Genomic DNA, 18,325 nt, shown 5'->3' on the forward strand with positions numbered 1-18,325 from the left:
CCCGGGGGGGGGGAGCAGTTGTCTAGGCTGGCAGAATTCTTGGAGCCCTAGATTAACTTGGAAATCTTTTTGTGGTGGTGATGGTGGTGGTGCTATAGGAGTCCCTGCCCCCCCCCCAGCATCTCAGGTCTAGTACACTCCCCCATCCCCTTGGCACAGGATGGAGCGTGTGAAAGTAATTAGGAAACTTCCCAAATGGGAAAGGGCTCTACATGCTCCTTGCATCTCTCGTAACAAAACTGGCGGAATGGGTGAATGGATTAGGAGCAGGCTATGTGTTCACTTATACAAGTGATTCCCAAACCTTTTCTCTGTATGGAACACTTGAAAATTGCGAAGGGTCTTGGTGAACCACGTAAAAGGATTTTTCTACCTATCGTAGCAATTGGAATGCCCTGTACTAGATGCTGTGTGATTTTCATTCTGTTCTATTGCTTCTTTTCTTTCTTGCATTATATATATATATTTATATATTATATTCCTATGTATTGTGTTTCTTATATATTGAAGTCCATGGAATTCAAATTGTAATACGCTAAATAAGAAATAAAAGAATAAAAATACAACTAAAAATCAGTATGAATATTTGACACGATGAATGCTTTGTCTCCCTTCTTCAACCACAAATCCACAGACCACCTGAATGAAGCTCATGGAGGGCTGCTGGTCCGCAGGCCACAGTTCGGGGACCTGACCTAGGTCCTTCCTGTGGCTCTCACATGAATTCCTCCTCTCCTCACACTTTTCTGGCTTCAGTATTGTTAACATTGTTAACCCTGTTTTAAAATGGACATAGGCCTACTCCTACTTGGCATGGCTAAAACCAGAGCCAGTGTGGTGTAGGACCTGGGAGATCAAGGGTCGAATCCTTACTCGGCTGTGAAGTTCACTGGGTGACCTTGGGCCAGTCACTGCCTCTCAGCCAAACCCACCTGACAGGGTTGTTGTGAGGATGGGGAGGGGGAGAACCATGTTTGCCTCCTTGGAGAAAAGGTGGTATATAAATTCAATAAATTGGCAAATAAAATTGGCCCTACCTCACAATGAATGTGAATTCCATTTAATGTGGATAGGGATTTGTTTACGTTAGTTGAACCGCACCTGAGGGCCCACTCTGTGTGTGTGCTTTAAATACTGTTTAAAAGGCTTTCTAGAAGTACAAGACAGTTAAATGCTGGTTTCTTCCAAGGGATCTGCCTAATATTATTCATGCTCATGCATATTGCAAAAGTGACTTCAGCTGCAGGGGGAACGTTTATGAACATCTATGCCTCATTTGAAAATCACCTTCCCCCCCTTTTTTTTGGTTCTGTTAGGCAGGCTTTTTTTTTTTTTTTGAGAAATTGGACCAGCCCCCTCCTCCAAACAATCTGTGCTTTTTCTCCCTGTTCCCCCCACCCCGCAAACATTTATTCTGATTTATAGCAACAGGGAGGCAAACAGCAAATGGGTGGGTGGGTGATTGCTGAACTGAAACTCCCTGGTTTTCTCCTTCCTTGCTGTTCCTCTCCCACCCCTCCTTCCCAAACATCGCTAGCTCCTCTCGGAAGATTCCCTGGCGGAGGCCTCCCCTCCCGGCACACTAGCTTGGCAGCTGCTGTTGCAGCGGCAGGAATCAGCTGCCGCGCGCCTGTTGGCTGGGCTTTATTTACGGAAACGGCAGGATTGCCGAGACGGCTTTGCGTCATGTGGACGAGGGGAGGGGGGGTCACAGCACATGCTCAGTGCTGTCAGTCTGAGGGCGAAGTTTCTGCGTTCTGCGTGGAGGCTTAGGTCACAGCACAAGCTCAGTGGAAGCTCGCTCAGGGCTGTCTCCGGCTGCATGGGCCTCCATTTTGAGGCGCTGGAGTAGGGGAAAGCCAGGCGGACTGCTCCGCTCCTCCAGCCCTGCCTTGCTTTTTTCCTTTTGGGGGGGCCCGAGCGGGCAAGGTCAGGGGAAGCAGCTGCGCCCGCCAGAGCCATGGACGATCCTCTCGGCCCCTTCAGGTAGGCTGACAGCACTGTGGCCTTGCCTCGGGAGCGATGCAAGGTTGGGTTTGTTTTTGTTGTTTTGCCTGCTGCTGCTGCCGCCCGGGGTACTTTCTGCAAAAAAACAACCCGTGTGTGTGTGCGCGGAGTCCCTTGCTTGCCTGAATGACTGCATGCATCGCCACAGCCGTGCTTCTTAAATGTGTGGCAGGCGGTGCTCAGGATTGCAAAATGCGTGTGCCGGAGCGGGGAGAGAAGTCGGGGGCGATTGCGCCGCGTCTCCTTCTCATGCTGCAGTTGCACCCGCTTGTTGCGGCGGTGGTGTCCGTCACGGGAGCCAGCCTTCGCCTGTGGCGCCTGCAGGGCAATGTTTGGCCCTCTCAGAGGCAGTGCTTGGGGAAGGGTTCAGGGAGGAGGGGTCACAGATCCGTAGCCATTGGCTGCTTTGGAGGAGGGACCGGACTCGCTCTGACAGCCAGCCTGCTTGTTTTGGCAGGCAGGTGACGACTCTCCTCCTCTCCTGCGAAAGCCCCGTAAAAGCTCTGCAAAAGCTGGCTATAAGCAACGTGGCTGCCTTTAAAAAAAAAAAAAGGGGGGGGGGAGAGACGTTGTGGCAGGGCTTAAAAAGCTGAGATTTTGCCCAGGTGGGCAGCTCAGGGAATGAAACCTGCATCAGTATGCACTCGGTCAGGGCAGGGTTGGCTTTCACATTTTCAGTCTTCCGTGGACTTTTCCTCTGTAGGTTTTTCTGGTGCTGAACTGCAGAGGATTCTGCGGAACACTCTAGTGGGTGTACCAATTCCTTGGGGTTTTTGGGTAGTCCTCTGCACGAGCTGAGAATGGGCCCTACACATGCACACCCACACACAGAGACAGAGCTATGCATTACAGGGGAGGTTGGAAGTGGATGAAACTTGCCCCTTATTCCCTGTTGTTTCTTTCGGGGGCAAGACCCTGCCGTTTTCTAAAGAAAGGGTGGGTGTTCCTCAGGACACAGCCTGCAAACCTGTGATGAATATGGTAAATAGAAGAGCCCTTTGCCGCATTCCTGCAGTGGCTCCTCATCCACATGCTGAAGCAAGACTGTTTCTGTGTTGATAAAGAGTTAAAAAGGGTCCTGTTTGTTACTAAATAAACTCATGAAAGCAAGCAGGGTTAGGTAGATAAGGGCCGCCAGTGGTCTCCTTTGATTCAAGCACAATGTGCATTTTGTTGATTCCTGTGTTGAAAGCTGTCAGGAGGGTATAGTGAAAAGTTGACATTTGTTTTGATTTTCTCTCTCCTGCTCTTGTCTTGTCTGGAGTTGCATTTGTGATGGGATGGACCTGTCCGGTTATGGACAGAGCTGTGTATATTTTTGGGCAAGTGTGGGATCCAACTGCCTAAAAAACCATGCAGGTTGGTAGCCCTCAAAACTTGTCAAGGCAATAATAAAAAAGCAGCATGCAGAGAAAGTGTGCTAGTCAATGAAAAACTATCCAACCTTCAGCTTGTCAGGACTTGGGACTTGGGTTGAGCAGTGCCTTGGAGACTGATTCTTCTCCCTGATGCTTCAACTCTACATTCTTGCCTTCTGTGCCTCCATGACCCTCCCTCTGTCACCCCTGTATTTCACATGTCCTTGTGCTCCAAATGGTTTTGGTACAGTTTTGAACCACGACCGCAGAATACGTTGTGCAGTTTACTCAAACACATACACAGCATTGTCTTGGATTATTTGGAGTACTGATTTGGCTTCCTTTAGCTCAGAATGTTGTTTTTTACCAGGAGGGTGCACATCAGCGATTGTGGACTGTGCAGGGGTCCAAAGTTCTACATTGTGGAAATACTGAGAACTCCCCCCCCCAAGTGTATATATTTCTGAATGCCTCAGTTATCCCTGGTGTGTGTTGTGTTTTGATGTAGTTTCCTGGTAGTATAACTTTAATGTAAATAGTCCCTCCATTGGGATGCTATCACAGATGTAGGGAACCTTTGGCCCTGCAGATGTTGCTGAACTACAACTCCCATCCTCCCTGACCCTTGGCCATGGTTTTGCCAGAGTTGATGGGGTTTATAGTTCAGCAACATCTGCAGGGCCAAAGGATCCCCATGCCTGCTGTATCAGGTTCCTTTGCATGTTTCTGCTGTCATGTAGGTGAATTCAGGTCCATTCCCATTTTATCTTGGCAGTTTTTGGTATTCATAAAACAGGACTTTGGGGAGTGATTTGGTCCCTGGGTGTGATATGAGGGAAAGTGCTGCAGCAACCTTGGTGCAACTAAATCAGGTCTGGGTCTAATCAGTCCCTAGATGGGAGACTGCCCACAGACTTCACTTATGCTACTTTAAATGTCATCTTTGCAGTGTGTGTGTGTGTGTGTGTATGAAAATACTGGCAGAGGGTTCACAAGGGCCCCTGTTGACACTTGGGGACCCCAAATATAGGAACCATAATGGCAGCCCGTTGAACAGGTCTGGAGAATCCAGTGGGGCTTCTTAAAACAGATACGTGGCATGAGCTGAAGCAAGGGTATGTTGTGAACCAAGGATGGATCCCTGTTGGCTTGCAGACGTCTCCAAGGCGTAGATTTTCTTTATTTTCTTCCCCCAATTGCTGCTTGCTGGCATGCCTCTAAATTGTTGTCTCTTTCCCTCTGCCCACCCTCTGGGTAGCCCCGCTGTTTGTTTTAGGTAGTCCCTACAATCCATTTTCGAGGCCAGTATTAAAGGTGTTTTCTCAGCGTTGACGTGGCTGGGTTGTTTTGGAGAATGATGTACGAGAAGCTTTCAGAGTCAATACTGCAGGTATCCTGATGAACAGCAGAGTTCAAATTAAGTTGAGGCTTTCCCTCCAAGCCCGCTGATTATAGATATAGTAATGGCATTTTTGTGGCTATGTATCTGGTGGTTTAAGCCTCCTCTGGTAAAAGGAGCTGTGGTTGTTTGTCATGGCAAGATGAAAATTGCTCAAGCCACCGCCACTCCTTAGGCTGACTTCCATATAACATGCATCTCTGCAGAATGATTTCTGGCTTCCACCCAGGATGGAAATAGGTTCAGGGCAGTCTTGGGTCCAGATCAGTCCAACATCACACCAGGTAAGATGGTACTCTTACTCTGGGAATAGGGGGCAGTTGAGCAGGCTTGATGCAAATCCATGAGGACTCAAATTCACCGTTAGACCTACACAGAGTTGACCCATTGAAATTAATGGGCATGACTCAGTTATGTCCATAAAATTCAGTGGGTCTACTCTGTATAGGGCTAACGTTGGATACAACCCAATGTCTCCTCTTCTTCTGGCTTTTTGCAATTCTTATTTTGGGCGTACTTCAGAAATACTGAGAGTGAAAATATTTCATCTGTAAGCCTGGAGTATTCATATTATGTACTAGTAACATAAGAATTGGGTCGCTAAATGACAGTCTATTCTGTTGTCTTTCCCCTGGAACCGCTGAGCTCTGATCCTCCCATGAAAGCTGCCTTTATACTGAGTCAGACCATTGGTCCATCTAGCTCAGTACTGTCTTTGCTGACTGGCTGCAGGTCTCCAGGGTTTCAGACCAGGAGTCTTTTCCCAGCTCTGCCTGGAGGTGCCAAAGATTAAACCTGAGAGACCACCTGCATAGATGCTCTACCAGTGAGCCACAGCCCTTCATTCTCCGGTATGAGGCTTTAGGGTTGCTCTGAAATACAGAAGCAATTATAGGGTGAATAGATCTTTCTAGGTAAAGTCATGTACACTTGCTTCAGAGAGGGGGACTGAATCAGTCGTATTTGTGTGTGCTGCAACCTTGTGAAATCTTAATATACTTCAGGATTATATCTGACGCTTCTCCGAATGTCGCATCCTTTTTGACTGAAGTGAAAAATAAATGGTGCTCCTGCCTCTCCTCAGGAAGTGTTCTAATTCCTTACCCAAGCCTACTCATGCATTAAGATTTCCATTCAGGTGCTCCCACCCTCTGAGGCATGGTGCATGGCTCCTGGAGATAGGGCCTTTTTGATGGTGGTACCACCCAGAATTCCAAATGCCTTCCTGGTACGTTTGCTTAGTGCTCCCCTTGTTAGGTTTTTAGGCCCCAATTTAAAATCTCTTGTCCTAGCATTTGGCATATACATTTGTTGTTTTTTCTTTTGTTTTGGTTCTTTTGGTAATTGAAGATGACAGTGTGGTGTAGTGGTTAGAGTGTCAGACTGGGACATGGGAGACCAGGGTTCAAATCCCCTCTCGGCCATGAAGCTGACTGGGTGACATTGGGCCAGTCACAAGCTCTCAGCCTAACCTACCTCACAGGGTTGTTCTGAGAATAAAATCAGGAGGAGGAGAACCACTTTTGGATGCCACCTTGAGCTCTCTGGAGAAAAGGTGGGATATGAATAAATACAATAAATACTTGGTCAAGGATAGAAATAAATACATAAATAAAAATAAGTGTCCCAAGTACAACAATAGTATAATGAGTAATGCAAGGGTTTGCATCCAACTAAGTGTTACTCAGAGTAGACCCATTGAAATTAATGGGCCCAAGTTGCATTCACTAATTTCAGTGGTTCCACTCTGGGTAGGACTAACATTGGATGTCCATGTACAGAAGACAAATGAAGTGATGCTGGCTTGAATAGCTGTTAAATATATATGTAAGGTGTAATTCGTACCTTAAATTCATTTATTCTTCCTTCACCCTCCCTTATTCCTTGCCAGTTATGAACTTGTTTAGTTGCATATTCCAGCTCGTGAAAGCATGTGCCATAGTGAAATAGGTAAGAAACAGTAAAAATCAATTTTATAGCAAGTGGAAGGCTTTGCATTTGTCACCTTTGGATATAGCACTTGGTGTCCATCTCTCTAAGAAACGTATGAGAGCTCACGTTTCTAAAATGGAGCAATCCCCCCCCCCCCGTTTTCTTTTTTAAAAAAGCTTCTCATGGATTGTTTGACATGCTGTTGCTGGTTAGCTGTTGTCTTGCCATATCAACATTTTATTGGGCTGGTTCGTGCAGCACATTAAACCAGACCAAGGCTTCACGTGAACATGTGGACTCCCGGGGAGGAGATTGCAGTGGCTTTCCTACTTCCCAGTGTTATTGCTCCCCTCCCCCCTGGTTGTGCATGCCGGCCTGGCGAGTGCTCTTCCCTGCATCATGCCACCACCCTCTCCCCTTGGGCAGTTAAACTTAGTGGGCAGGGCCTTTGCCTTTTAAAAAAAGCCAAAAGAAAACCAGAACACAGGAAATCCGCCCTGGGCTCCTGCTGGGAGGAAGGGCGGGATATAAATCAAATAATAAATAAACAAATAAATTTCAATCAGTCTACTCTGAGTAGGGCGAGCATTGGATACAACTGTATGTGTTTTACTTCCATTTCCCTCCTTCCAAGATTTCAGAGTCAAGAAGAGCAGTAACGAAATTAGCTATGTGACAAGCTTACACTGAAGGTAATACTTAGTTTTTAGTTTACTTAAAACACACAGACAGACAGACAGACAGACACACACGGCACCGATGACAGATCTTTATAGGTCAGGTCCACATAGCAGGAAGCGTGAAAGAATTAACGAGAGGAGGAGGAAGCGATTAAGGCTGTCTTCCCTGGCTTCATGCTGTCTAAGTATTTTGGACTACGCCTCCCATCAACCCCAGCCACCCCAGTTCTTGTAGTCCAAAACATCTGGAAAGCACCAGGAGCCAGACCATTGTTCCACCTAGCAGTACTGTCTACACTGACTGGCAGCGGCTCTCCAAGGTACCTGTAGAGATGCTGGGAACTGAACCTGGGACCTTCTGCGTGCGAAGCAGGTGCTCTGCCCCTGTGCTGTGGCCCAACCTTAAGGCATAGGAAGCTGCCTTACGTTGACCGTCGGTCTGTCTGGCTCAGTCCTGTTGATGGTCACTGGCGGTGGCTTTCCAGGGTTTCAGGCAGGGACATTCCCAGCCCTACCTGGGACCTTCTGCATGCAAAGCAGGTGCTCTAACCACTGAGCCATGGATGACATTAACCAAGTCGGAGGTTGTGTGTGGGGGGTCTTCTCTCGCCCTCTCTCTCAACCCCCCCACCCCCATGTTGATTTCTGCGCTGCTTCGAAGCTGGAAAGGGCAGCAAATGCGCACACGCACCCTTTTTGCCTGCCCCCCCGCCCAAGGATCAGAGAGATCCAGGCTTGGGGGTTGCGGGGCTGGTGGCTGAGCCTCTGTGGCAGGGAAGAGCCCCTTCCTTTTTGATATTCATTTGCAGGCTTCCCGTTCCTTTCTGTCCAGTCCCTGTTTGTTCCAGAGACTACAACGTTTCCATGGTGACAGGTTACTTTTCAAAGGGGGGAACATCTTGTCATTATATTTAATCCACTGCAGCTGAAGAGGGACTGAAATATTAAGTTGTTGTTGCTATGGATACCACTTTTGTTACATTGGTTTCCTTTGGTGTCGGATTTCATACCCCGGGCTTCCTCCTCGCTCCACTCATTCTCCCTCCCTTTTCCCTTCCATCCTCAGCCTTCCGCCCCTTCCCCACCCCAAATAAACATTGGTTATATTTGCTATTTGACTTTTACAAACAAAACAAAACCCAACAGTGTGCTTTAAACTTCAATAGGAAGCATGATCTTTTTCCTAATTATTTTTTGTAAGGGGAGAGGTGAATGCGTACTACTTTCAAAGTTTAGAGTGCTCCACAAGCTTTCTTTTGCCTCCTCCCACAGCCCCCCCATATGTTTGTTGTTGTTTATTAAATTTCTATTCCGGCCTTCCTCCCAAAGAGAATCCAGAGTGGAAAAGAAATGATAAAGCACTAAATACATTGGTAACCGCCTTTTCTCTTTTCTAGTATTTAAGCTGAGGGCAAAAATGGGTCAAGGAGGGGAACTATTGAAATGATTGCACACAATTTCTGGAGATTGTGATGTTGGAAATTCTGAGATTTGAGAGGTTCCCCCCCCCCAAATGCCTCTCTTACCTGATCTTCTTGCGGGGTATGTGGGAGGGGGTGCAGATAGCTGAGGATTCAGAGGGCTAATATGTTTAATCCCTGGCAGGATTGGGGCCTGGGTTTGAGGGGACATTGTGGGCAGATTCTACTGAAGCGTCTTATCAAGAGCCTAGAGATAATAAAATAAATACCCTCTATAGAGTGATACACCTCTTGCACTTACCCCAGAGAAGCGGTATGGAACTGAGGCCACTCCATGGTATTCCAGCAGGGAGTGCAGCCTTTGCAAGCCTTGGCAGGTGCGTATCCACTGAAGCTATTCCAATAGGGATGCCAGCCTTTGCCAACCTGGTGCCCTCCAGAGGTTTGGGCTGCAACCTCCATTGGCCCCAGCCAGCACTGGGAGTTGTCATCCAAAACGTTTTGGAGGGCGCCAGGCCGGCAGAGGCTGAGTTATGCTGGCTGGCTCTGCGATGTTGGAATTCGCATGCATGGACACAAACGGGCTGGATCGGACCAAAAGGTCAGTCTCGTCTAGCGTCTTGCTCCCCACAGTGGCCAACCAGACCCTTCGGGCAAGCCTGCAGGTAGGGTAGGAAGGCAAGAGTTGTCTTGCATTGTTGCTTCCCAGCAACTGGCATTCAGGAGCAGGCTGCTGCCTTTGGACCTGGAGGGCTGTATGCACAGCCGGTGTGACTAGTAGCCACTGACCGACTTGACTTCTGTTGTCTTTGGCCCCCATTTGAAACCAAGCTAGGAACACAGGAAGCTGCCTTATGCCAAGTCCATCTTGCTCAGTATTGTCGACACTGACTGGCAGCGGCTCTCCAGGGTTTGAGGCAGGGAGTCTCTCCCAGTCTTACTTGCAGATGCTGGGGCTCAAACCTGCAACCTTCTGAATGCAAACCAGATACTCTACCACGGACCTTTCCCAATTGCTAGATCTCATAGCAGCGAATTCCTTAAGTTACTTGCGTGCTCTGCAAGGAAGTGGGTTTCTTTCGTCTGCCCTGGATCTCCTGCCAAACTTCTCCCTGGCTGCGCCGTGCACAGTAAAACCCTTAACCGCAGGGATGAGGAACCCTGTGACCCTCCAAGTGGTGCTGGCCTCCAATTCCCATCAGCCCCAGCCAGCATGGCCAACGGTCAGGAAGGATGGGAGCTGTAGCTGGAGAGCTATAGGATTCCCCACCCTTCTCTGTCATCATATCTATCGCTTTAGCCTTTCCGTCTTAGGGGAGGGGCCTACACGGTTGGGCTGCCCAGCGCACAGAAATAAAAGTCTTCCCAGAGCCTGCATGGAGGAGTCACCCCTTACGCTTGGGGCTTAATGTACCTTTTGGAATGGTACTGGAGTCAAGCCACTACAGGGAGAGATTAGAGCAAGCTTAGACTGCTGTTTGCAGCTCATGAGGAAGTACCGTAATTTTTTCCCCTTCTGCAATAGAGAGCCAGTGTGGCGTAGCGCTTAAGGTGTTAGACTATGACCTGGGAGACCAGGGTTCGAATCCCCACACAGCCATGAGGCTCAGTGGGTGACCTTGGGCCAGTCACAGCCTCTCAGCCTCAGAGGGAGGCAGTGGTAAACCCCTTCTGAATACCGCTCGCCATGAAAACCCTATTCATAGAGTCGCCATAAGTCGGGATCGACTCGAAGGCAGTCCATCATCATCATCATTGGAATGGGTTGAGGGAGCCACAGAGCTTCTGGCTGCATCCATTAAGCCAGGGGTAAGGAAACAGTCCCTGGCTGCCGGCCTGTCTCTTTCTGTTCAGAGGGTTCTTACGAAGACCACATGGTGTCCCCCCCCCGGACCTCTTTCTGGGCAGGGAGCCATTGTACAGAAAGGTGTTGGGATAAAGGAATGGGTTTAGCAGCTTGTTTTTCTCGCTGTAAACTGAACTGTGGGAATAAAAGCGCCGGGACTGAAGAAAAGATTACATGGAGCTGCCTATATTTTGCAGCTCCACGAACGTTGGTTCCTATTGATACATTTTTCCTCCCTTTACGTAATGACAAGTGTGCTTCATCTTCCCTGTCTTGCTGTGAACTCTACAGAGAAAGCACACAATATGGTGGCATATTCCAGCTGTGGATGTTACCGTTTTGAAATCAATTCCCTGCAGGGCAGCCAGTGTCTAGGTATGTTGTAACGTGCACATAGGCCCTTCAGAAGGAAAATGAGTTCATATAAATCCAGGGTGACCTTCAAAGTACGTGAGATTATACGTATGACTAGGGTGTCCTCAGTCTTGTATCTAAGCACTAGTCTGGTAGCCGTTGGCGACCAGGAATTGCATGCAGGCGATGAAACAGGATGTGGCAGGTCAGACAGAGTGTGCCATCCTTCCTCTCCGCCCAGCACTGAAACCAGGAGGGAAGGCCTTCTCCATGCCAGCACAGTGTCCCTCATTTGTCATCCTCCAGCACGGCAGCTCTGGCCACGAGTGCGCCCCTAGTGGACATTAGTTGAGCAGCAACGTGGTCCCCCTCCAGTTCCTTAATTAAACATCATAAGACTGATTTTTATGCTCCTGATGAGATCATCTTTGGGAGACACATCTTGCAGCAGGTAGTTCCGCAGACTTAGGCAGCTAGTGTCTGTCTGCCCGATTGGGATTGCTTGGACTCATCCCAGGCTAGTGAACTTTTTTGTTCTTTTTTTTGCTGGTTAACATTTATTCACAAGTCTGTGTATGTTATTTTTTTTTTACTATTGATAATGAACCTTCCTCATGTGCCTCAAGGTAATGTATCACATAAAAACAGCAAAACAAACGAGTTAAAAACAGCACAGAAAACAGCAAATGAACTGAAAAACCATAGAGGGATGTAGGAAGCTGCCTTATACTGAGTCAGGCTATTGATCCATCTTGCTCGGTGTTGTCTACACTGACTGGCAGCAGCCTTCTGTGGGTTCAGGCAGGAGTCTTGTCTCCCAGCCCTTCCTGGAGATGCCGGGGATTGGACCTGGGGCTGTCTGCATGCAAAGCGGATGCTCTTCCACTGACCTACGGCCCTTCCCTAAAAAAAAGAGGAAGCACCCACGGCAGAGACTTATTCATCCAGCTGGGAAAGCTTGTTGGGATACAAATAAGAAAACCCCTGCTCTCAGGTTTACAATCTAAAAAGACACAATATGAAAAGAAACAAACAAAACAAGGTTGGGGGCGAGGAGGAAAACGAGCAAGCTCTAGCATCAGATTCTTCATGCTTGTTATGTTGTATACCTTCAGGGTTGTTTTGGATTACCAGAGATGAAATGCAGACAAGAGGTTTGCTTACAAAGAGTTAAAATTTATTGAGTAACTTACAGCATTCAGCCAAGTATTCCCAATAAAAGTGGATCAGTCCCACCGCTCTGCAGTAGCGGACGTCAGAGACTGAACACTCATGCTGGGCACAGATCATGCTTATATAGTATAAATCTTGGCACATATCATTGGCATACACATGGAGTTACATACATGATTAATGAGATTATACACTTTGAAGTAACATATGTTGCATATAATTGGCAGTTCTGACCTTTTCACAGAACACCTTCAAAGCAGACTAATTGCTAAAAACTATAATATCTTTCTTGGAGCACCTTGACATCTTCTTTTGGCAAACTATATGGCTACCATCTTTATCTTCATCTTTACTAACAAGCAAAGTTCTCTTTGACCGTTACTTGACTCGTGTCATTGACCGTCCTTCGACCCATCCGTTGAATCTATGCCTATCAGGACTCTCTGAAGTCTAACAAGGTGCTTTCCAACACCATACTAGGCAAGCCAACTATAAACTGCCTACTAATAAACATATACTTGAACCTATGCCTAATTGGGCTCCTTTGATGCCTTTACACTTAACAAGATACATTCCCAGCACCATACTGGGCAAGCCTTCATATTCTCATTAAAACACCTAGATTAGACTGCAGGTGGCTATGAGGTGATCTGACATACCCAAAGATGCTGGGGCCTGAAAGGGGAATACAAGCCTCCAGGCTTTGCTAACAAATACATATTGAATATATATTGATTAACTTAAGGCTATAACAGCTTGCTTTAGACCTCTACTTGCTGGCTGGAAATACCAAATTGGTACAGGGTATACATTTGTGCCTTCAAATGGATTATGACTTACGGTGACCCTATGAATCAGTGACCTCCAGCAGCATCTGTCATGAACCACCCTGTCTGATCTTGCAAGTTCAGGTCTGTGGCTTCCTTGATGGAATCAATCCATCTCTTGTTTGGCCTTCCTCTTTTTCTACTCCCTTCTGTTTTTCCCAGCATTATTGTGTTTTCTAATGAATCATGTCTTCTCATGATGTGTCCAAAGTATGATAACCTCAGTTTCGTTTTAGCTTCTAGTGATAGTTCTGGTTTAATTTGTTCTATCAGCCAATTATTTGTCTTTTTCGCAGTCCATGGTATCCGCAAAGCTCTCCTCCAACACCACATTTCAAATGAGCTGATTTTTCTCTTACCCGCTTTTTTCACTGTCCAACTTTCACATCCATACATAGAGATCGGGAATACCAGGGTCTGAATGATCCTGACTTTAGTGTTCAGTGATACATCTTTGCATTTGAGGACCTTTTCTAGTTCTCTCATAGCTGCCCTCCCCAGTCCTAGCCTTCTTCTGATTTCTTGACTATTGTCTCCATTTTGGTTAATGACTGTGCCGAGGTATTGATAATCCTTGACAAGTTCAATGTCCTTGTTGTCGACTTTAAAGTTACATAAATCTTCTGTTGTCATTACGTTAGTCTTTTTGATTATCAGCTGTAGTCCTGCTTTTGTGCTTTCCTCTTTAACTTTCACCACCATTTGTTTCAAATCATTACTTGTTTCTGCTAGTAGTATGGTATTGTCTGCATATTTTAAACTACTGATATTTTTCCCTCCAGTTTTCACACCTCCTTCGTCCAATCCTGCCCTCCGTATGACATGCTCTGCATATAAACAAATAGGGTGATAAAATACACCCCTGTCTCACACCTTTTGTGATGGAGAACCATTAGGTTTCTCCGTATTCTGTCCTTGCAATAGCCTCTTGTCCAGAGTATAGGTTACGCATCAGGACAATCAGATGCTGTGGCACCCCCATTTCTTTTAAAGCATTCTCCATTCTTCATGTTATAAGGTTCTTAAAATAGCCATATAGGATGGAAACTGGCTGCTTACACATGAAGAACGGGACTTGACAGGCCCCTGAGAAACAGCCTGCTGTCTTGACTTACCTGGTAGTGTCTGCAACAGAGCCAGACATTGCTGACCTTACAGCAGGTGTGGGAGAACCTTGGCCCTCCAGATGTTGCTCACCTACAACTCCCGTCATCTCTAGCCTGCCTGCTGGGGCCTGTGGGAGTTGTAATTCAGCTACATCTGGTGGAGAGCAAAAGGTTCATCACGCCTGCCTTACAGGTGTGACCTTGGTCTTCTGGGGGGAGTAACCCTCCTTTGCCCAAGCTGTGATATTCTGTAAGCAGTGAGATGTGGAAAATGTATCCCACAGCGTTCGTTAACACCTTGATAGCAGGGAGACCTGTGGGCAAATCTGTGCTCAGCTATGAAACTCACTACAATGCCTTGAGCCAATCCACGGTCTTCCCTTGGCCTACCAGTTGTTGCATGGCTCCCAGAGCTGAGGGGGAAAGGTGGGATAAATTCATCCTAAGTAAATACAGGCATACCCCGCTTTAACATTCGCAATGGGACCGGAGCGTGTATGTAAAGTGAAAATGTACTTAACGTGAAGCAATTATCTATGCATGTACTGCACTGCAATCGCCAGTAGATGGCAGCGGCGTCATGCCATTAAGTGTCCGTTATTGCGAAGCGTGTATGATAAAGTGGGGTATGGTGGAGTATGGAGCATGTATGTTATAGCGAGGCGACTTTAAGTGAAGCCACTTTTAAGCGGGGTATGCCTGTATAACCTCAGATTTCATTTCATTAAAAAAGAAAAAGAAAAAAAGAAATGTTCTCCTATTTATTCTGAAAACGAGTTAAGGAAAATGCCCACTGCCAAAGATGTTGCACCACTACCTCTGAGTATCAGGGTGTAAGAGCATAAATGTTTGCAGCTGGGAACCATGTCATCGGGATTTTTCCAAAGATTAAATATTGGCAACTTGGAAAACCATAACCAGCGCACGAGTAACAGGCAGATTTCCTAATGCCGACACTGCACCAAACCTTAAGAGCAGAACCTTAAAAAGCCTAAATGCTACCCTTGCGAGTTAAGGTGTCCAGGTGATCTGATGCCTGCAGACATTCCTTGCTGTGCCTGTTGATTCTCAAGCCCAGCAAAGGAGCAAGGATGGCACAGGTGGGATAAGTTGGAAGAGAGGATCTGCTGGAAGCAAGGAACTGACTTTTAAAAAGGTGGCAGCCTCTCTGTGCAGCTAGATGGCAGCCTATTGCTGGAGATGCTGTTTGGATGAAACATTAAACAAACAGAAAAAAGATGGGGGGGGAATCAGATCTCTTTTGCCACCACAAACTCTCCCCCCTTCACTTTTTGGACACTTAAATTTTAGATTGGGCAGGCACATTCTCCACCTACACCCTAGGACAGGTTTGGGGAACCTTGGGGCCTCCAGATGTTGCTGAACTACAAATCTCATCGTCCCTGGTCATTGACCAGGCTTGCTGGGGCTGATAGGAATTGTAGTTCAGCAAAATAATAAGCAGATACAGTCTTGGATGCTTTTAAAAAACCTTTCCCATTTGGCTAAAGCTGAAGAGGGAGAAATTGAGGAGCCATATCACCTTGTATTATTTCTGGTATTTTGAAAAGGGCTGCTCCAGAAGCTGGTTTGAAAGTTGAGGGCAGGTTTTTTTGTATGCTTTTGAAAAGTGTTGCACAAGCTTCCTTTTAAAAATTCCATTCCTGCTGGATGCCTCCAGAGTAGGCTTTGCCAACCTGATGCCCTCCAGATGTTTTGGACTCAAAACTCCCGCTCTGTGCTGGCTGGGGATGATGGGAGTTGTAGTCCAAAATATCTGCAGCGTGCCAAGTTGGAGAAGGCTGCTCTGCAGGTTTGCCATGGACTATTCTGTGTTCCACATTTCATTCGATAGCTTTTTAAAATGGCATTTAAGACTAACTGGACAGTCCGTGGCTTTCTTCCCAGTTGGGCTGTCAGAATGGTGGCTGCGTGTGCTCATGCATGACTTAGGCCCCAAACATCTGAAAAGCCACCTGTTTCCTTACAGACCCTTGAGGGAGTTAAGATCAGTGGGAAGGGGGTGCTCTTGGCAGTTCTGCCACCTCATGCTCAGGGCAGCGGCAGTGGTGGCAGCCCAGGAGAGGAGATTCTGTGTTGCAGCCCCGAAATTGTGGAACTCCCTCTCTGCAGAGGTGCATCTGGCACCTTCGCTGTACATTTGCCAAAAACACACCTTTCTGCTCTGACCTTTGACACCTGAGATTTATATTTTTAGGACTCACCCTGTTTTTGTGATTGCAAGTTTTTAAGGATGCATTTCAGATTGTTGTAACCTGCTCTGTGTTGTCAGGGTGAAGGACGAGTTGTTGTTGTTGTTGTTTATTATTGATAATAATAATAGTAATAATTAATAATAATAATGAATAGGTGTGTGTCACACAGTGTGGTTAATCCTACTTACTGTTGATTCTGTATATTTCCACTGCAGGAGGTTGAACAGCACACAGGGTGAAATCCGGGTTGGGCCTAGCCATCAGGTAAGATTTTCTTACATCATGTGAACACCAAGGGCTGACTCTCTCTTTCCGAAGAAAGGGTCTGAGCCCCTCTGGGTTTTGAATCTCAGAGTCTCGTTCAAAGGCCCATGCAGTGGGCAAGGGGGCTTAACTTTGTGTAGGATGCTCATGGATCATTGTATTTAAAAGTGGCCCGCTCAGCATTCAGAAACTTGCTTCTTCTCCTAGAGAATCCTGGGAACTGTAGTTTTCCCCTCCAGAGCTACAACTGCAACCATTCTCAGGATTCTTTGTGGGAAGCCAAGTGCTCTAAATGTGCATCAAATGTGCTTTAAATGTATGGTGTGGATGTGACCAAGATGTACTTGAGCAAAGCACAAAGTTTCAACCCTCCCCTCCACTGAAATGGGGGAGTGTAATTTTATTCACCCACCTTATGGGGTTGTTGTACAACTTTACTGTGATCGTGAATGTTGAAGCACTCTGAAAGCTTGAAGCCATTATGCAAGTGCCAAGTGCTATTTACCACGTCACTGTCTCCCCTCTTCTACCATTAGTCTCTTCAAATCCTATAGTATCCCCCAGAGGCAAGAAACCTTTTTTTCAAAAAACCCTACGGTCTTAGGTTGTTGCTTGTGCCACACAGTGAGCCTTCTGATACTAGCTCCCCCGAGTCTGCGTTCTTAGCAAGCTTCCTTGCCGAGCCGAGCAGTCCCTTCTCTCAGCATAAAATGGCTTAATTTTGTTTATTGGGGGAAAATCAAATACAGATCGCAAGAGCATTTTGAGTTTGGGCCTCGAGGGTGCATATTGAGGTGTTTTTTCACATCTGTACTTTCTGTTGTATCACATTGCACCTCTCGGGTTGGAATCTTGCGTATCCATCCTTGGTTTTTCAGACTTGTTAAGCATCCTTTGCTACCCTGGTCCCCTGAGATGTTTTGGACTAAACTCCCATCAGCCCCAGCCAGCACGGCATTAAACCAAACCCTCAGATTTAAGTTGAGCTCATTGTGTTTATAAAGCTGGCTTGAAAATAGTCAGTGGCCTGTGGCGAGTTAATTATTGGCTCCAGGTGACTAGGCAGGGAAGCGCTATAAAAGTTGGCTTTTTCCCTCTCCATGTCTTCTTTCAGGCCACACATAACAAACAGTTTTTATTGTTTGCTAGTCTCTTGTGTTTCTGGAGAAGAGACTAGTAACTTTTTGTAGACTTGCATGCAAGGCTGGTCTAAAGGTTCACTCCTGTTTTGGCAGTGTTGGGTTTTCACATTAACAGCTACAGATGGAGGCCTGATGTGTGTGGTTCCCCTAACTCTTTTACTGGGTATTCTCTGAGTATACCTTCACTACTTCTTATTCTGCTGACACTAACTATTTCAGAGAGGCAGAGAAAGGTGTCAGTTTGAGGGTCCAATGTTGGTTCCTGCAAGCATTCAGTAAAGCATCTGAGCATGCACAACTGCCTGCAATTTCTCATTGGTGCAAGCTGTAGTAACGGCCCCTTTATAACATGCCAGTGGTGGAGTTGGGATGCATCCCTTATTCCCTAGGAGGGGGAGAAACACCCCCCCCCGAGGAACATAGAAATGGAGTGTGTGAATGTCTTCTGAACCTGTGACATGTAATTGCTGGTTAGATAAAACTGTGTATGTGTGTGTGTGTGTGTGTGTATATATATATATATATATATATATATATATATATATAAATAAAAACTGCCTTTCAGATGTGCTTTGCGCTATAACTGAGAGAAGTAATTAT

At 46.6% G+C, this 18,325-nt stretch overlaps 1 protein-coding gene across 13 annotated transcripts in view; it reads left to right on the plus strand.

Moving 5' to 3' along the window:
* Window positions 1-18,325, plus strand: part of RERE (arginine-glutamic acid dipeptide repeats) — a 410,266-nt gene that overhangs the window by 250,471 nt on the left and 141,470 nt on the right. For 12 of the 13 annotated variants that reach the window (XM_061601794.1, XM_061601797.1, XM_061601792.1 and 9 more), the window contains one exon: window positions 16,535-16,583. In XM_061601794.1, the coding sequence (XP_061457778.1) occupies window positions 16,535-16,583 (49 nt within the window). Of the gene's footprint in view, window positions 1-1,730; window positions 1,987-16,534; window positions 16,584-18,325 lie in introns of those variants that run through there. The other variant, XM_061601805.1, reaches the window with a different exon arrangement.

Source organism: Rhineura floridana, chromosome 18, assembly GCF_030035675.1.
Source record: "Rhineura floridana isolate rRhiFlo1 chromosome 18, rRhiFlo1.hap2, whole genome shotgun sequence".
NCBI classification, from domain to species: Eukaryota; Metazoa; Chordata; class Lepidosauria; order Squamata; family Rhineuridae; genus Rhineura; species Rhineura floridana.